Raw genomic sequence first — 18,405 nt, forward strand, 5'->3', positions numbered from 1 at the left:
CCCCTCCCACTACTTCTCCTCCTCCTCCTACACCTCCTCCAACAAGACATCCCATGATCACTCGTGCACATACAGGTTCCCTAAAACCTCACAAAATTATTAATCTCTCTGCCACCTCTGATATATCTCCCATTCCCTGGTCCACGAATCAAGCTATGTCTGACTCGAATTAGAAATCAGCTATGGGTGCATAAATGTCAGCTATCAATGACAACCACACATGAGATTTTGTTCCTCGACTGCCTAATGCCAATATTGTTGGATGTTTATGGCTCTATTGTCACAAATTTGATTCTCATAGTAATCTTGATCGCTACAAAGGCCGACTAGTCGCTCAGGGATTCTCTCAACAACCTGGTCTAGACTTTGATGACACTTTTAGCCCAGTTGTTAAACCTGCAACTATTTGTACTTTCCTGAGCATTGTTGTTTCTCGTCACTTGCATATTCATCAACTTGATGTCAAAAATGCTTTTCTTCATGGTAACTAAATTGAGGAGGTGTACATGAAACAACCACATGGTTACGTTCACACTATACATCCTGACTATGTTTGCCGCTCGTGCAAAGCCTTATATGGTCTCAAACATGCCCCAATGCCTGGTACCACCGGTTTGCGGTTTACATCTTTTCTCATGGTTTCACTAGTAGTCGTTCAAACACATCTCTCTTTATATTTCATCGTGATTTAGAGACTATGTATCTCTCCCTCTACGTTGATGACATCATGCTCACGGCTTCCAGTCCCTCGCTCATCAATAAAGTTATTACACGCCTCTCTTCTGAGTTTGCCATGACGGATCTCGGTCCCAGAATTACTACTAATTGATATACATACAATATATTCCTTTCCCAAACTGCTTTTGCAAAGGAGATTTTATCTGGTGCTGATATGACATCCTGCAATCCATGTAACACTCATGCAGACACGAAACCAAAACTCTCTTTCATCCGGGAATTCGTTTGTGGATCTAACCTTGTATCAAAGTTTTGTTGGGATTTACAGTACCTGACATTCACCTGTCCGGATATTACCTATGCGATTCAACAGGTTTGTCTCTTTATGCATGATTCTAGAGAACCACATTTCCTAACACTTAAACGTATTTTACGTTATCTTCAAGGTACACTTCATCATGGTTTGTATATACATCCGTCTCATGTTGATCGTTTGGTTTCTTATTCTGATGTTGACTAGGTTGGCTGTCCCTCCACACACCGGTCTACTTCTGGTTTATGTGTTTATTGGTGATAATCTAATTTGTTGGTCCTCTAAACGTCAACACGTCGTCTCTTGCTCTAATTCGAAAATGAGTATCAGGGGGTAGCCAATGTAGTTGTTGAAACTAGGGATGTTATTCGGGTCGGAACCGACCCGAACCCGAATAAACTGAAAATCGAATAAGAGCAATTGCATGAACCGAAACCCGAATCAAATAAGCAATACGGGTTCGGTTCGGTTCGGGTATTAATCGGTTCGGTTCGGTTTTGACCCGAATAACTCGAATGACATGTACAAGATGATTTAGGACCTAATAAACCATATTAGGATTCTATAACCCGAATAACATTTACAATATGATTATAAACATTGTATTTTGTATCACTTTTGTAGCTTATGAATCATAAGTTATGATTCCAAAACAAATCTTTTAAAGAAACAAATTTGTTAATTACAAATAATGCAAAGTATACATAATTGTTTCAAATGTGCAAAAAAAGGTTAGAATTTGTGTAGTAAGACTAAGAATGTAAACACGAATTAACTATTTTTGTGTAGTAAGAATGTAAACACGAATTCACTATTCTTGAGATACAAGAATGTAAAATCCAAACACCAAAATCTTGAGATCTAGTTATGAAGCAACATACTAAACATTAAACACCCAAAACACCCAAAAGTCCATATAAGTTAAACATTAAACATTCAACGACCTAAATAAAATACGAATATTAAGTTTTTAACCATATCCAAAATAACATTTGTGAAACACGAATTAACTATTCGAGAATATTGATTGGTTGTTTTCTTTTTCCACCTTCATTGTTTATCGTCTCTTATAAAGCTTTCGCGACCTCATCGTCTTTAAAAACCTCATCAATGTTTTCCACAATTGGTTTTCTTGATTTCCTTACCCAATACTGGGTGCAAACCAAAGCCTCTACTATATTTGCAGACAAATTTGTTCAGTATGGATCTAATATCCGCCCGCTTGTACTAAAAGCCGAATCTGACGCCACGGTAGAGATTTGCAGTCCCAAAATATCTATCAACATAAACATAGAAAGTGTTAAAATATAATTATTAAAAAGTATACAAATAATAAAGTTATACCTTTCGTCATACGGGATACAATAGGGTAACGAGATGCGTTTTGTTTCCACAAAAGTAGAATATCAAAATCTTTATTGTATATAACTGACTGCTCATTTGTGTATCATGTCAACTCCGTTTCCATTTATGTCAATGGGTAATCCGTTTGTACTATTAAATCACCCATGAAGTCGTTCTCGTCATCAATCACAACTACATCTTCATGACCATATGTTTGACTTTGAGAAGAGTCGGAATTGTTAAACTTTGATTTGTAGAAATAAAAAAAATCTCAAATCTTTTTTGAAGACCCCATATTAAGTCCTTAGGCTTCAAAGTGACTTCCGAGTTGAGCATGGGATCTTTTTGTGTATTCTTCAACTTAATCAACTTCTCAAAGGCTTGTTGAAGAAAATCAAACTTGAAGCGTGGATCTAATATGACCGCAAAATACAATAAGTCATTTAATTTTTCAAGGTCTTCCCAATACTTATCGTATTTTTCAATCATGTCCTTCCCGATCAAACAAAATTGGGGAGTCGCCGCCCATTCCTTAATGTGTTTGTACACAACACATATTTCTCCAAAAAAACGATGTGCTATTGATTTTGTTGACGTCGATACTATGTTGGTTTTCACCTTGAATTTCTCAAGAAATCCAACCATAGCTCTACAAATGTTTAATCTTCTTTTACGGAGGTCAAAACATCTCGAACATATTTAGGATCTATTACAATAAAGTAAATGTTATATTTTTTTAACAGCTTTAATACCTCTTCTTTAGGATCATATATATCATTGAATATACAACCAAATAATGCATTTAAATAGTGTAAATTGTAGTTTAAATTGTGAACTTCAAGCTAGAAAAAAAATCGGGCTAATCGGACAAATAACGAAGACGTTATGACGGTTCAAAGTTGGCTAAAATTTTGCAAACATGCTGAAACAGAGAACTCAACTTCAATATCTCATGTTTAGGGGCCTGTATCTCATTAAATATGCGATCAAATAATGCATTTAAATAGTGTAAACTATAGTTTACATTGTGAACTACAATCTAGAAAAAAATCGGGCTAATTGGACAAATAACGAACACGTTATGACAGTTCAAAGTTGGCTAAAATTTCCCAAACATGCTGAAACAGAAAACTCAGCTTCAATACTTCATGTTTAGGGGTTTGTATCTCATTGAATATACAACCAAATAATGCATTTAAATAGTGTAAATTGGAGTTTAAATTATGAACTACAATATGGGAAAAAAAATAGGCTAATCGGACAAATAACGAACACGTTATGACAGCTCAAAGTTGACTAAAATTCTGAAAACATGCTGAAATTAAAAAAAAAAAACAATGGAATGGAATATGAAATTACCTTTAACTTCAAACATGCCAAAAACCTTCTCCAACTCCACCACAATCTTCAATAACTCGTATGTGGAGTTCCATCATGTTGGGTTATATAAGGTTTAATAACTCTCAACACAAAACGTGGAGAGGATCTGTATCCATTATATATAAGATACAATTACAAATAGATATACATGTGAAAAGATAAACCAGTAAATTGAAATATAAAATACTAAGAGATAACTCCAGCTATATCATTATCGCCAACTATATGATTATCGCTAATACCCCCCCTCCCTCAAGCGCATGGGTGGAGGCCCAAAACAAAGCTTGTGCCGAAAGAAATCAAAAAGTGGTTTAGGTAGACTTTTAGTAAAAATATCGGCTGCTTGCACTCGTGTCGGAACAAAACGAGTGTGTAGTTTACCGGAGGCAACAAGTTATCGAACAAAATGATAATCAATATCAATATGCTTGGCACGTTTGTGAGCAACAGGATTCTGACTGAGAAAGATGGCACTTCGATTGTCACAAGTGTCATACGATCAGGAGGTAAAACATGTAGCTCACGAAGAAGATGAGTAACCCAAACAATCTCAGCAGCGGTATTAGCCATAGCCCAATACTCAGACTCACAACTAGAGTGAGAGACGGTAGGTTGTTTCTTAGCACTCCAAGAGATAATATTACCACCAAGAAAAATAGAGTAGCCATGCGTAGAACGACGTGTTTCAATACAACGAGCCCAATCAGCATCAGAATAACCAAGTATGTTTGGTTGGGTAGAATGCCGAAAAAATAATCCATATGAAATAGTGCCCTTGACATACCTTAAAATTCATTTAACGGCCTGAAAATGATCTAGAGTTGGAGCATGCAAGAACTGACTTACTTGATTGACTGCATAAGATAAGTCCGGACGTGTAATAGTGAGATATTGCAAAGCACCAACCAAAGAACGATATGAAGTGGGATCTTTAAACGGAGTGTCGGAGCTCGTTAGATAATCTGATGTGGAAAGAGGTGTAGCAATAGGTTTGGAGTTCAGTAAGCTAGCTCTAGTGAGAATATCATGAGCATATTTGGATTGACTAAGAAACAAACCATCATTAGTATAAATCACCTCAAGACCAAGAAAATAACTCAACTTGCCGAGATCCTTTATAGCAAATTCACGATTTAAACGTGAGATACAAGAGGTGATAAACTATGGTTGGTTACCTGTAAGAATCAAGTCATCAACATAAACCAAAAGATAAAGTATACGGGTACCCTTTTTATAAACGAAAAGAGAGGTGGCGGCATGACTACAGACAAAACCAAGAGTAGTCAAAAAAGAACTTAGTCGTTGAAACCAGGCACGCGGAGCTTGCTTGAGGCCATATAAAGCTTTCTATAGGCGGGACACATGGTTAGGAAACTTAGGATCAAGAAAACCAGAAGGCTGTTCCATAATATACAGTTTCAGTGAGATGATCATTTAAAAAGGCGTTCTTAACATCTAGTTGATGAAGAGGCCATCGATTTAATACCGCCAAGGACAAGACTATACGAACAGTAGAAGCTTTTACAACCGGACTAAATGTCAAAGAATAATCAAGACCCGACACCTGTGTAAATCCTTGTGCAACAAGTCGAGCCTTAAAACGATCAAGAGAGCCATCAGAGTTGTATTTCGTACGAAACACCCATTTAGAGCCAACAACATTTGAACAAGTAGGTCTAGGAACTAACACCCATGTATGATTAGTTTGCAAGGCATGCATTTCTTCTTTCATGGCAGAAAACCATTTGGGATCTTTAACAGCACTTTTAAAACCACGAGGCTCCTTATTGGAAAAAAGAGCAAGATGAAGAGGGTGGTGCTCGAGAGAAGAAAGATCAGCAAGATACTTTGGATTTGGTTTGGTAATACCAGCTTTGCCTCGTGTAATCATAGGATGATGAGTTTGTTCCGGAGATGAACCAACAGATTGGGATGTGGACGGAACAGAAGGAGTAGCAGCTGAAGCAGGGATGGGCTCAATAACATCTTGGCATAAGGTGTAGCCTATTGCGTTCGTTGAAATAGGCGGCCCACAGTTTGACGAGTCCAAAGAAGTTGGACCAGTGGGCATAGAATCTGTGACAAGCGTAGACTGGTGAGTAGTAGTTGAGCCTAGTCGAGGAGGCTCAATAGTAGATGGGTCATCACAGTAACTTGAGAAAAGTAATGTTGCAAGGTCAAGAGGAGCAACATGACCAGAAAAAGGAAAACTAGTCTCATCAAATTGTGCATGACGAGTAGTATAGATCCGAGAAGTAGCCAAATCCAAGCAACGATAACCCTTATATTGAGTGTCATAACCAAGAAAGATGCACTCTAGACTTCGTGGGGCCAACTTGTGAGGAGCATAGTCACGCAAATAAGGAAATACCCGACAACCAAACACCCGAAAAACATTATAGTTCGGTGAAAATCCAAAGACAAGCTTAAAAGGAGACTTGTGATCGAGTACCTTAGTTAGTAATCGGTTTATAATATATGTGGCTGAAACGAAAGAATCAAACCAAAAAGAAGCAGGTGCATGAGCATTGAAGAGCATAACAAGGCCGGTTTCAGTGACATGTCGATGTTTCCTTTCAGCTCTTCCATTTTGTTGAGGTGTGTAAGCACATGATATCCGATGATGAGTGCCATTTTCAATAAAAAGAGCGCGAACCCGATGATTGAGATATTTTGTGCCACCGTCACTTTGAAAAACTTTTAGTTCTGTTGAGAATTGTGTTTGAACAAAACTTAAGAATGACTTAATAATCTCATAAACATCGGATTTAGATTTTAACGGATAGAGCCAAGTGAATCTGGAGTAGTCATCCACAAAAATTATGTAATACAAGTAACCATTAGTAGACATAATGGGAGCTGGTCCCCATAAATCACAATGAACAAGATCAAGAATGTTTAAAGAGCGTTTATGATTAATATCAAAAGGTAAATGTTTGCTTTTAGAGAGCTGACAAGAAGAACAAATACTAGGTTTGGGTAATAAAGAGGTAACAGTCAAATGACCTAATCTAGACAAAGAAGAAATAACATCAAAAGAGACATGACCCAAACGTTTGTGCCAAACTTCAAAAGAAGCATGAAGTCTAGATTTAGATAACTTGGATAAAAATGCTCTTTGCCCTTGTTCAAGAATGTAAAGACCTTGATCAACCCTTCCTCGAGCTAGAATTTCCTTGGTGAGACAATTCTGAAGTAAAAAGAAGGATTTTAAAATAAGATATCAATAGGTAGATCATTTGTAAGTTTGCTAATGGAAATCAAATTTTTGGTAAGATGAGGAACAACAAGAACATCTAATAAAGGAATATTATGAAGAGTTGAATGTCCAATATGAGTGATAGGCAAAGTGTTACCATTACTGAAACCAACAAAATCAGCTCCATTGTAGGACTTAGCATCGTGAACATTGGAAGTCGATGGAGTCATGTGAGAAGTAGCACCGGAGTCAACATACCAATCCGGAGATGTATCAGAATAGGAGGCACGAAAAGCGGATGCCAAGTTTGCATCAACAGTGGGTGATCGTGTGGCAAATGTATGAAGATCGGGGCATTGGTTTGCAAAATGACCATCTTTCCTGCAAAGTTGGCAATGAGGAGACCTACGTCCACGTCCCCTACCACCATTGTAGCCACCTCTCAAGTGCCGACCACTGTTAGAGGTACCACGATTACCTCTGCCATTTGAAAACCTTCCACGGTTTGAGTTGCAGTAAATGCAGCTTGTGGAGGAGGTGATGGCAACATAGACTGAATAAATAATTCATGTCCCTCTGCTTGAGAGAGCAAGTCTTGGAATGAAGGAAGAGGTTTAACATCCCTTTGGGAAATTGAAAAATGCTCAAAAGAAGGTCCAAGACCACACAAGAACCAGTGGCTTTTATCATAGTCATCTACCGGATATCCGATTGCTGATAATTGCTCATAAATAGACTTGAATTTTCGACCAAATTCAGATATAGAGGAAGTACCTTTCTTCAATTGTCTTAGAGATTCACGTAGAGTTTGCATTCGCTCGATAGAATTAGACGATAAGCTTTTTCAAGTGCAGTCCACACATCCATGGCTGTCGACAAACCAAGAACCTCAACCATTGTTTCTTCAGTAAGAGAGGATTGAATGATGAGAACAGCTTTCTGATCACGTTCTTGCCATTTAACAAAATCCGGGTTTGGGATTGGTACAGGTGGTGGAGCATCACTTGCTGCAGTAGGTGTAACAGTGCGTGGAGGAGTAAGCGAGGTCCCATCAATGTGATCGGTTAATTTCTGGAAAGATAGTAAAGGGAGGATCTGATTTCTCCAAAGAAGATAGTTGGAGTAAGAGAGTTTAATAGTAAGAAGATGGAGAAGGGTGTTTAGGGGGAGGGGGGATTGATCATCTCCAGCAGCCATGAAAACGAGAGACAAGAAGAAAAGAAGTCGGCGACAGAGGATCAAAATCTGGCTGATACCATATAAGGTTTAATAACTCTCAACACAAAACGTGGAGAGGATCTGTATTCATTATATATAAGATACAGTTACAAATAGATATACATGTGAAAAGATAAACCAGTAAATTGAAATATAAAATACTAAGAGATAACTCCATCTATATCATTATCGCCAGCTATATGATTATCGCTAATAGGCTATCATTGCACAAAAAATTCTTGGATTCCACATTTAGTTCTTTCATGCATTCTTTGAACCTTTGAATCCGTTGTGTGGACTTCCTAGTGTATTTAATGACCTTTTGCATGCACTTGATACTAGATTGGTGTTGATCAAACCCATCCCTAAAAATAAGGTTAAGGACGTGGGTCATACACCTTACGTGTAATTGTTTCCTCCCATCGTACAAGCTTGGTAGTTTTTTCATTAGAATTTCGATTGCTTTATCATTTGCGCTAGCATTGTCTACATTTATGGTCATTACATTATTGATACCCCACTCAATGTATTCTCCCTTATGACTATCTAACGATTTAAAGTTGATGATTATTTTGTGCATGACCCAATCTTTATCAATAAAGTGGGTCATGACCACCATATAGCTCGACCTTTGACATGAACTTGTCCAACAATCGGTGTTCAAATGCACATTACTTAGGGGATTACTAAAGAACTTAAACAACTTAGCCTTTTCTTCAAGAAAGTAATCGGTGACTCTCTTTGAAATTATGGTTCTACATGGCAAAACTGCTTTCCCATTCAATGCATTTGTATACTCAATAAATGATTCATTCTCTAAAAAGTTGAACGGTAATTCTCCAACTACAAATAAGTTTAACAAAGCTTTTTTTATTCTTTTCTCATCATGCTTCCAAGTCCCTATACTATTCTCCCCGTTTTCATTTTTTTTTGAAATTTAAAGTGGTTTGGTTGTCTAATTTTTTTTTCTAAATTTTTTGAGTTCATTTTACATATTTCCGTATGTCTAATCATACTAAAAGTACCGTTTTCGCCGCATTCAGTTTTGAGCAACGTGCCATACTTTTTGCATTTGCTATGTCTAACTTTGTCAATATGAACTACATCATAATCATAGGGATGACAAAAAAAAGCCCGAACCCGACGGGGAAACCCGAAACCCGATCATATCGGGTCGGGTAACAGGTCGTTAACGGGTTTTTTATCGGGTTCGGGGCATGGAGTGGGTTATCCTTGCCCCGACCCGCCCCGCCCCTATTATATATATATATATATATATATATATATATATATATATATATATATATATATGATGGGTTTTGAGCATTCTAACACTCCTAAGTGTACATGCAACCCTAAATACCTTGGATCTATGTTTTCTCTATTATACATGCAAATATGATTATCCAAGGTATTATCCTAACTAGCATACCAAAACATTGATACTAGGATACTAAAATAGATAGAATACATACCTTGTTGTTGTTGCTTGACTCCATGAAGCTTGAGAGCCTAGTGCCCCAAGTGTGACACCTCAAATGGTTCACACAACATCATGAACTCTTGGAATAACCATGAGAAGAAGACATACATGTTCAAATCGGCTAGCCCTCAAAATATGTATCACTAGTGCCAATTTCTTGAACTAAAGGGGTTCTTATATAGTGTGGCTATTAGGGTTACACCATGTAACTCATGACTTTACCCATTCCTTATGCTCCATGGGTTTTAACCTCCATGGAGTATCCATGGATCACCACATGGGTTAAACCCAACATAAAGGAATCTTGGATCATAAGCCCACATATATAAGAATGAATGATTTACACAATCAATCCCCATATATTTAATTAGTCTCTTTTTGATCACTAAATTAAGTCCAAATTAATTCTTGATCAATACTAATTAAATAACATGATTTCATATTAATATATTAGAACTTATAATATATTAATATGTCACAAAATGTCTTTTCCTCATAAACGGTCTATCTAAATGTTCCGATGCCATGCAACCCAAATGGACCATGCCGAGTCGGGTCAAGTACATACCAATTATAGTTATGGACTTAGACACTAATCCAACAATATATATATATATATATATATATATATATATATATATATATATATATATATATAATGTTCGAATCCTTTTGATGTTAATTGCACGCATTCAAAGATGAAATACTTACTCTGGACAATCTTTTTAGTTATTAACAATCTGGTGTGAATAATCATTTTTTATGTTTTGACATATTACACTAAACTTAAATCAAATAATTTGTAATATAACGTCCAATTTATTTTATTAAAGTGATGCATCATATTTTTAATTTAAAAGTGAGGCTAGAACATGTATTTTTTATAAGACATCGGGGTACCCTAAAACGGAATAAAGATTTCATTATGAATTGTTGTAAACCCGATAAGATACCCGCAACCCGACGAGAAAACCCGAAACCCGATGGGGCGCCCCGATAAGATACCTGAAAGATATCGGGGCGGGTTTGGGAAACCATGCCCCGCCCCATTGCCATTCCTACATAATCGGCCCAACAAGCCGTCATTTGGGCATATTTCCTTTTCTTTGTGTTTGTTGTTTGACTTGTTCCGCCTTTTTTTTTCAACTTGAGTGTTATCAACAAACACCTCTTCATCATCAATCTAAAGCACAATTACACAAATCATTTTAATATAATAGAATATCAATATATGTTCTTTAACATTTAAATAGATTTTTTTCTCATCAATATGGACTTGGGTAGTAGCTTCTCTTACCCTCAATATAAAGGTTTCGGTTGATAACATACATAATAACACCCTGAAAGATTGAATAGTAGATTAACACATTCAAATTTCAATGAGTAACATACATAATAACACATTGAAACATTGAGTAGTAGATTAAGATACGATGCTTACTTGAGTTTCTTGACTTGGAGCCCAATTTTCCGTGGCTTAAATGATTCCTTGATGATGAAGACGAAGTTCGATTTCACAGTAGAAGTAGTGTTTTCTGTTTTTGGTGTTCGATCACAGTATGGACAATCAAGTGGCAAGTTGCGTGAATGAATCAAGAGGTCACTAGACATGATGAATTTAAGGATTTGATTTGGTGTTCGACGACCAGATATGGATTCGCATGAATCACGATTCTGTTTAGTTGAATGGACTTGGCCTTCACGATTCAATACTGACGTTTTTTTTTGTGAAATTGTATTCGATCAGTGTTGGTTGGGTGGAGGACATGCACGCTACTACGCAAGGCAAATCAGGAGGGATAAAAAAATGTGACTTTTCAATTTCGGGTCCGGTCTTTTTTCACCCGATTAAGCCTTTATTTGGGTAACCAGTACCGAATAACCCGAGAACCGAATAAGCCAAAAATATATACCCAAGAACCGACCCCAAATAGCTTATTCGGTCCTAATTCGGTTTGGTTCGGGTTTTCGGCCCAAACCCACATCCCTAGTTGAAACTTCTTGGCTTTGCAATCTCTTTCTTGATCTGTCATGCCCCTTGTCTCGCTCTACGGTTGTGTTTTGTGATAATGCGAGTGCCATGTACTTTGCTTCTAACCCAGTCCAACACCAAAGAACCAAACATGTGGAAATAAACTTATATTTTGTTAGGGAACGCGTTGTCATTGGTCAAGTTTGTGTGTTGCATGTTCCATCAGCTCATCAGTTTGCAAACATTTTTACCAAAGGACTACCTACACAACTATTTCTTGATTTTCGTGACAGTTTAAGCATTAGGGAACCTCACGCTCAAACTGAGGGGGAGTAGTAATGTATTTATTTATTTTATATGTTGGTGTAGGTTTTATATACATGTATATATTAGGATCATTTGTGTAATTATCTTGTACTCTGTATTATTTATATGATGGTATACAATGCAAACCCTAATGAGTATAATTCCACAGACAGTGACTAATGATGTATGGTTGGATATTTATATCCTATGTAACATAAAAATAATTTTGTTGAGTTACCAAAAACATCATATTTCAAGGCTAACTTACATGTCTAATTTGACGCTATTTACGAAAAACAACCTCTGGTAAGTCGTCGTTTTCTGATGTGTCATTCGATTGGGGAGACCCTTGGGTGGGTTGCGGTTACAAGTTCTTCTAGCGACTATCTTGGGTTGTTCATATGTCATTCAGTTTATTGTGCCTTGAAAATGTGTTATAAATGGATAGTTGTTAAGGTGCCTACTTATTAATCTAGGATGGTAGTTGTTTGTATAAATGGTGTATGGGATTTTGAGAAGATTGTCATAATGTGATTTTGAGAATAATTCTTAAAATGACAAGAAATTAGTGAACTTATCAAAATCAAGTCTTCACTTGTAAGTTGTAATGCGATTATGCAAAAGAATAACAACTACACGATGAATAGGCTACAGGCTACAGGACCCATAGTCCAAGCGAAGTAGTATGCGACGGCCCATAACTGATACCGGGTTCGGATCCAAGTTTTATCCGTACTAGATCCGGCCAGGAGCTCACTTTATCCGTTCAAAGCCACTGACGGCTCACAAGAGAGCTCTGTGTCCAGTAATGGTGTTTCTGTTAGCCATGAATATCCAAATGACCACGACTCGAAGCATCTCTTCAATTTCATCACAATTTTGCCCACGTTTCGAGCTACCGCAAAAGTTCTTATCCGTTCGGCCTTTGCGATATCAGAAACCTCTTACGAGAATCGTTTGCATGGCGGTAAAGTTGGAATTTTGCTTGATATTTCTTTTTAGAGGCAGAAGATAGGGGTTTGTTGATTATTTGGTCTATGGTATTGATATTTGTGTTTTCTGTGGTGATTTTAGGAGCCTTATCTTCTGAAGAAACTCGAATCAGCTGAGAAAACTTGGAAAGAACTATCGGTAATTCACTAATTCTATGTTATCATTCCGTTCATCTGTGTGTCAAAGTATCATATGTTTATGTATATTCTACCGGGAATTAGGGCAGAAGTGATTGCGTTGTCAGTTGTTTAAGCACAACAATGCTGAGAAATAGAAGGCAAATTGATAAGAAGAAATCCACCAGAAAAAGAATGGAGAAATACTTTTAAAGAGAGCTAGCTGTCAACTTGAATGAATGTCAAAATGAGTCTCTTCAGAATCCCTGAGAATAGATTCATGATGTTATTAATGTGTAGCAGGAGGGTCCCGATTTTTTTAATGGCTTTTATGAGCAGTAATAGACAAGCTACTCATACCAAAGGCTGTCGAGTAATAGGTATTTATTAATCTGTAATGGGCAGTAGGTGTACAAGAGTCAAAAGTAGAGGAAACCTTGGTGCAAATATAGATAAATGATATTGTTTCTAGTACAACAAAAGCTGTTGGAAACAGTCTGCACATACTTATTTTGACATTTCTAGATTGTTATTATTATCTATATTTTGACTAAAAGAAGTATTTTTCTGTAAAAATTTCATGCCCCTCATTATATTTATGTTAATGACAATCTTGACATAGGTTAAGCTAGCAGATCCGAATGTGGTTTCAAATCCTAGTGAGTACCAAAAGCTGGCACAATCTATGTCTGAACTCAATGAGGTAATGTGAAGCACACCCAAACAGCTCTTCTTTCAACCAGGAGCAATAAGATTGTCAAATGCTTTGAACTTGTAGGTTGTAGCAACATACAAAGGATTCAAGGAGTGTGAGAAACAGCTTGAAGAGTCGAAAGGTTTGGTTCACTATGTTGTCCCTGTTTATGGTTTCCATGAGTTGGATCTGTTTGCCAAGTGGTTACCTTGTTTTTGTCAGTTTTGTCAAAAGATGCCGACGTAGATGAAGAGATGGCTGAGATGATAGCTTCTGAAATTGAATCTTTATCTGAGCAGCTTAAGTTGTTTGAGGAGAAACTTAAGGTTGTCTTAAATTGTCTGAATTTGATTTTGATTAGTTGTTGTAGTGTTGATGGATACTTGGTCTCTTGTGATAGATGCTGTTGATTCCAAGTGATCCTTTGGATTCTAGGAACATATTGCTTGAAGGTAGGTGTGTTATTTAGCAAATTTATATAAGTAGGTGTAGGTCTAGGTTATGTAAAATGTTGAAGTAATAGATGAGTGTTGTTATTTTGCAGTCAGGGCTGGTACAGGTGGCGAAGAGGCTGGACTGTGGGCTGCTGACCTTGTAGGTACTGCATAGAAACATAACTAAAACATGGGTCAGATGAGAGATGTGTTTTTTGGGCATTTTGGGTTATGCTTAATTGCTTATGCATGCTAACTTATGAATATAATTCATATAATAATATAGGTTCGTATGTACCAGAGGTACAGTGAACGAAACTCATTGAAATACACCCCACTTTCATGCTCCGAGGTATAATACATACATACATATTCTTTTACATTTTATAAGTTTGAGATGGAAGTGTTTTGATTAATATAATGATAATAATAATAAGGCTGAAAGAGGAGGATTCAAGACGTATGTGATGGAAGTGAAAGGTGCACGTGTATATAGTAAACTGAAATATGAATCAGGTGTCCATAGGGTTCAGCGTGTTCCTCAAACAGAAGCCCAAGGTCGTATTCACACATCAACCGCCACTGTGGCCATCATGCCAGAGGTAGATACTAGATTCATGATTGTGCCAGTGCCACATCAGCTTTTATAATATATATATATATATATATATATATATATATATATATATATATATATAATCAGTGAGTTATATTATACTATGTGGTTTCAGGCTGAAGAGGTGGATGTGGTAATTGATCCAAAAGAAATTGAACTTACAACTGCAAGGTCTGGTGGTGCTGGAGGTATTATTATTATTATTATTATTATTATTATTATTATTATTATTATTATTATTAAATCAACAAACATAATAATAATAATAATAATAAGAAGAAGCAAAAAGTAGGTTGCTATTTTGGTTGAGTCATGTAATTTTTGATTTTACTTTGCAGGTCAGAATGTGAATAAGGTTGAAACAGCAGTGGATCTTTTCCACAAGCCAACTGGAATCAGAATCTTTTGCACAGAAGAAAGGAGTCAACTTAAAAATAAAAACCGGGCGCTTCAAATGTTAAGAGCAAAACTGTAAGAAATTATAATAATAATAATAATCCAATTATAAATATATATAATAATCCATGATTTTTTTTTTCTTTTGAATTTTGATTGAAGGTATGACATCAAACTAAAGGAACAACAGGAGTCTCAAAGAAATGAAAGAAAATCTCAGGTTGGTAGTGGTGCACGGTCAGAAAAGATCCGCACATACAACTACAAGGTATTATTATTATATTAGAATTCAATTTCTTTTAATATTTTTTTTTTTTGAAAATGACACACAAGTTGTTGTAGTCTTAAGAAATCTTTATTCCTTAAATAGGACAATCGGGTTACTGATCACAGATTGAAGATGAACTTCGAGCTCACCTCATTTCTTGATGGTGACATTGAGACTGCGATTCAGGTAAGCCACTCACTTTAAATTAATTTCCACTTTCAAAATAATAATTTATTTATGTTTTGTTGTGTTGTTGTGGTTGGGTGAGTGCAGTCTTGTATTTCTATGGAGCAAAGGGAATTACTGGAAGAGCTTGCGGATTCAGTAGGAGCTACAACCACCCACTGACTTCCATTTTTTGGTTAAGCAAATCCAAATTATGTCTCTTTGTTTCATGTAAAAGTAGAATACGTTTTTGTACCACTTAATCTGTTTTTTTTTTTAAACATATCTATAGATTGAGTTCTTAAAAACTCCAGTTACAAACTCATATTGGTCCTCAAAAAGCTGGATCCAAACTCAACATATTTGCAATCCTGCTAAAAACCAGACGGATACCAAGGATTTAGGGGTGTTTGGGTTTGTGTTTTCAAAAAAAAAAAAAAAAAACACTTTTTGGTGAAAGTGTTTATTAGCAGTTTACACGGTAGCAAAATAGAGTTTATAAAAAAGAAGTGTCTCGATTAGTTTATGATTAGTATATAATACGGTGGCAAAATGCTATAATAAGCTGATAAACACCTTTTAATTTTATACTGTATTGCTAAAACTGTGTTTATACATCTACAATGATGAAAAGGAGAACGGCATGCTCTTGTATTTTGGTCTATTTGTTTTCTTACATATAATATAGCTATTTATCTTTAATCATTTGTAATAATCTTTTTGACAAAAATATTACAATTTTTTCTTACCCTAAGGATTTTGAAGTTTAAAAACAACATATTTGACATTGCACGAACTTTTGAGCTTTTGACTCTTTTAAGATGGGGTACACTTAGGTTTGAATATGTCTATATGTTTCAGAAGGCAACGAATTCTGAGACATCTTATATGAAATAGAAGCAGGAGGCCAACTTTGACAACTTCAGAAAAAGCAGCAACATTCCATTCCATATGGCAGCAGTAAAACACTAAACTATAATTAATGGCAACCAACTTTGAGAAACTACAAGGATTAGAAAAATATCACATTCTAACGAAGTATGAACTTTTAAGATTAGTTAACAGTAGTTTTCCAATAAAAAACTATGTAAAATGCTTCACAAAATTCAGTTAACTCCATAGATAGACATCTTTTGTCCTTTCACTCGAAAGATTGATAAAATTGTATGAGCTTGTTTTAAGTAAAAGTTGATGGAGAAAATCATTTATAAATTCCAAGGGTCCATCTGTATAGCATTGTTCTTATCAGAAACTATCCAATTAATGCAGAGCAATGTTGATTGTTGATGTTACAAATAATTAAACAAGTAAGAACAAGAATCAATCAGAAGTCATAACCAGATTCATCTTAAAAAGGAGTCACAGCAACAAAGCTGTAAGAAATCAAATTGAAAGGTTTAGTGGTCGGAGTTCATGATCTTGATTACATACAGAAATTATTCCAAACATCCATCAAACAGACAGTTTGTGAGCTAAAAAAAAATCAAAAGATGGGAGTTGGGGTTGATGGAGGACAAGCAGAGCAACCATGAGTAAAGAAATATCACATTCTAACGAAGTATGAACTTTTAAGATTAGTTAACAGTAGTTTTCCAATAAAAAACTATGTAAAATGCTTCACAAAATTCAGTTAACTCCATAGATAGACATCTTTTGTCCTTTCACTCGAAAGATTGATAAAATTGTATGAGCTTGTTTTAAGTAAAAGTTGATGGAGAAAATCATTTATAAATTCCAAGGGTCCATCTGCATAGCATTGTTCTTATCAGAAACTATCCAATTAATGCAGAGCAATGTTGATTGTTGATGTTACAAATAATTAAACAAGTAAGAACAAGAATCAATCAGAAGTCATAACCAGATTCATCTTAAAAAGGAGTCACAGCAACAAAGCTGTAAGAAATCAAATTGAAAGGTTTAGTGGTCGGAGTTCATGATCTTGATTACATACAGAAATTATTCCAAACATCCATCAAACAGACAGTTTGTGAGCTAAAAAAAAATCAAAAGATGGGAGTTGGGGTTGATGGAGGACAAGCAGAGCAACCATGAGTAAAGAAATATCACATTCTAACGAAGTATGAACTTTTAAGATTAGTTAACAGTAGTTTTCCAATAAAAAACTATGTAAAATGCTTCACAAAATTCAGTTAACTCCATAGATAGACATCTTTTGTCCTTTCACTCGAAAGATTGATAAAATTGTATGAGCTTGTTTTAAGTAAAAGTTGATGGAGAAAATCATTTATAAATTCCAAGGGTCCATCTGCATAGCATTGTTCTTATCAGAAACTATCCAATTAATGCAGAGCAATGTTGATTGTTGATGTTACAAATAATTAAACAAGTAAGAACAAGAATCAATCAGAAGTCATAACCAGATTCATCTTAAAAAGGAGTCACAGCAACAAAGCTGTAAGAAATCAAATTGAAAGGTTTAGTGGTCGGAGTTCATGATCTTGATTACATACAGAAATTATTCCAAACATCCATCAAACAGACAGTTTGTGAGCTAAAAAAAAATCAAAAGATGGGAGTTGGGGTTGATGGAGGACAAGCAGAGCAACCATGAGTAAAGAAATATCACATTCTAACGAAGTATGAACTTTTAAGATTAGTTAACAGTAGTTTTCCAATAAAAAACTATGTAAAATGCTTCACAAAATTCAGTTAACTCCATAGATAGACATCTTTTGTCCTTTCACTCGAAAGATTGATAAAATTGTATGAGCTTGTTTTAAGTAAAAGTTGATGGAGAAAATCATTTATAAATTCCAAGGGTCCATCTGCATAGCATTGTTCTTATCAGAAACTATCCAATTAATGCAGA

General features: G+C 35.8%; 1 protein-coding gene across 1 annotated transcript; it reads left to right on the top strand.

Moving 5' to 3' along the window:
- The first annotated feature begins 12,663 nt into the window (after positions 1-12,663).
- Positions 12,664-15,900, top strand: APG3 (Peptide chain release factor 1). The gene is made up of 14 exons (XM_079050645.1): positions 12,664-12,860; positions 12,968-13,024; positions 13,625-13,705; positions 13,781-13,838; positions 13,919-14,022; positions 14,097-14,148; positions 14,241-14,290; positions 14,417-14,482; positions 14,568-14,732; positions 14,862-14,934; positions 15,085-15,217; positions 15,305-15,410; positions 15,513-15,596; positions 15,684-15,900. The coding sequence occupies exons 1-14, from the start codon at positions 12,702-12,704 to the stop codon at positions 15,756-15,758; spliced, it is 1,263 nt and encodes a 420-aa protein (XP_078906771.1). The 5' UTR covers positions 12,664-12,701; the 3' UTR covers positions 15,759-15,900.
- Positions 15,901-18,405: the final 2,505 nt, after the last annotated feature.

This window comes from Lactuca virosa, chromosome 5, assembly GCF_052849685.1.
Source record: "Lactuca virosa cultivar CGN04683 chromosome 5, Lactuca_virosa_CGN04683_v6, whole genome shotgun sequence".
Taxonomy (NCBI): domain Eukaryota; kingdom Viridiplantae; phylum Streptophyta; class Magnoliopsida; order Asterales; family Asteraceae; genus Lactuca; species Lactuca virosa.

Bases quoted from the DNA above. Each gene is read 5' to 3' on its own strand.
- APG3 (XM_079050645.1), top strand. From the start codon at position 12,702: ATGGTGTTTCTGTTAGCCATGAATATCCAAATGACCACGACTCGAAGC. The intron at 14,291-14,416 runs GTAGGTACTGCA...ATAATAATATAG, and splicing joins GACTGTGGGCTGCTGACCTT to GTTCGTATGTACCAGAGGTA. The intron at 14,483-14,567 runs GTATAATACATA...AATAATAATAAG, and splicing joins CCCCACTTTCATGCTCCGAG to GCTGAAAGAGGAGGATTCAA.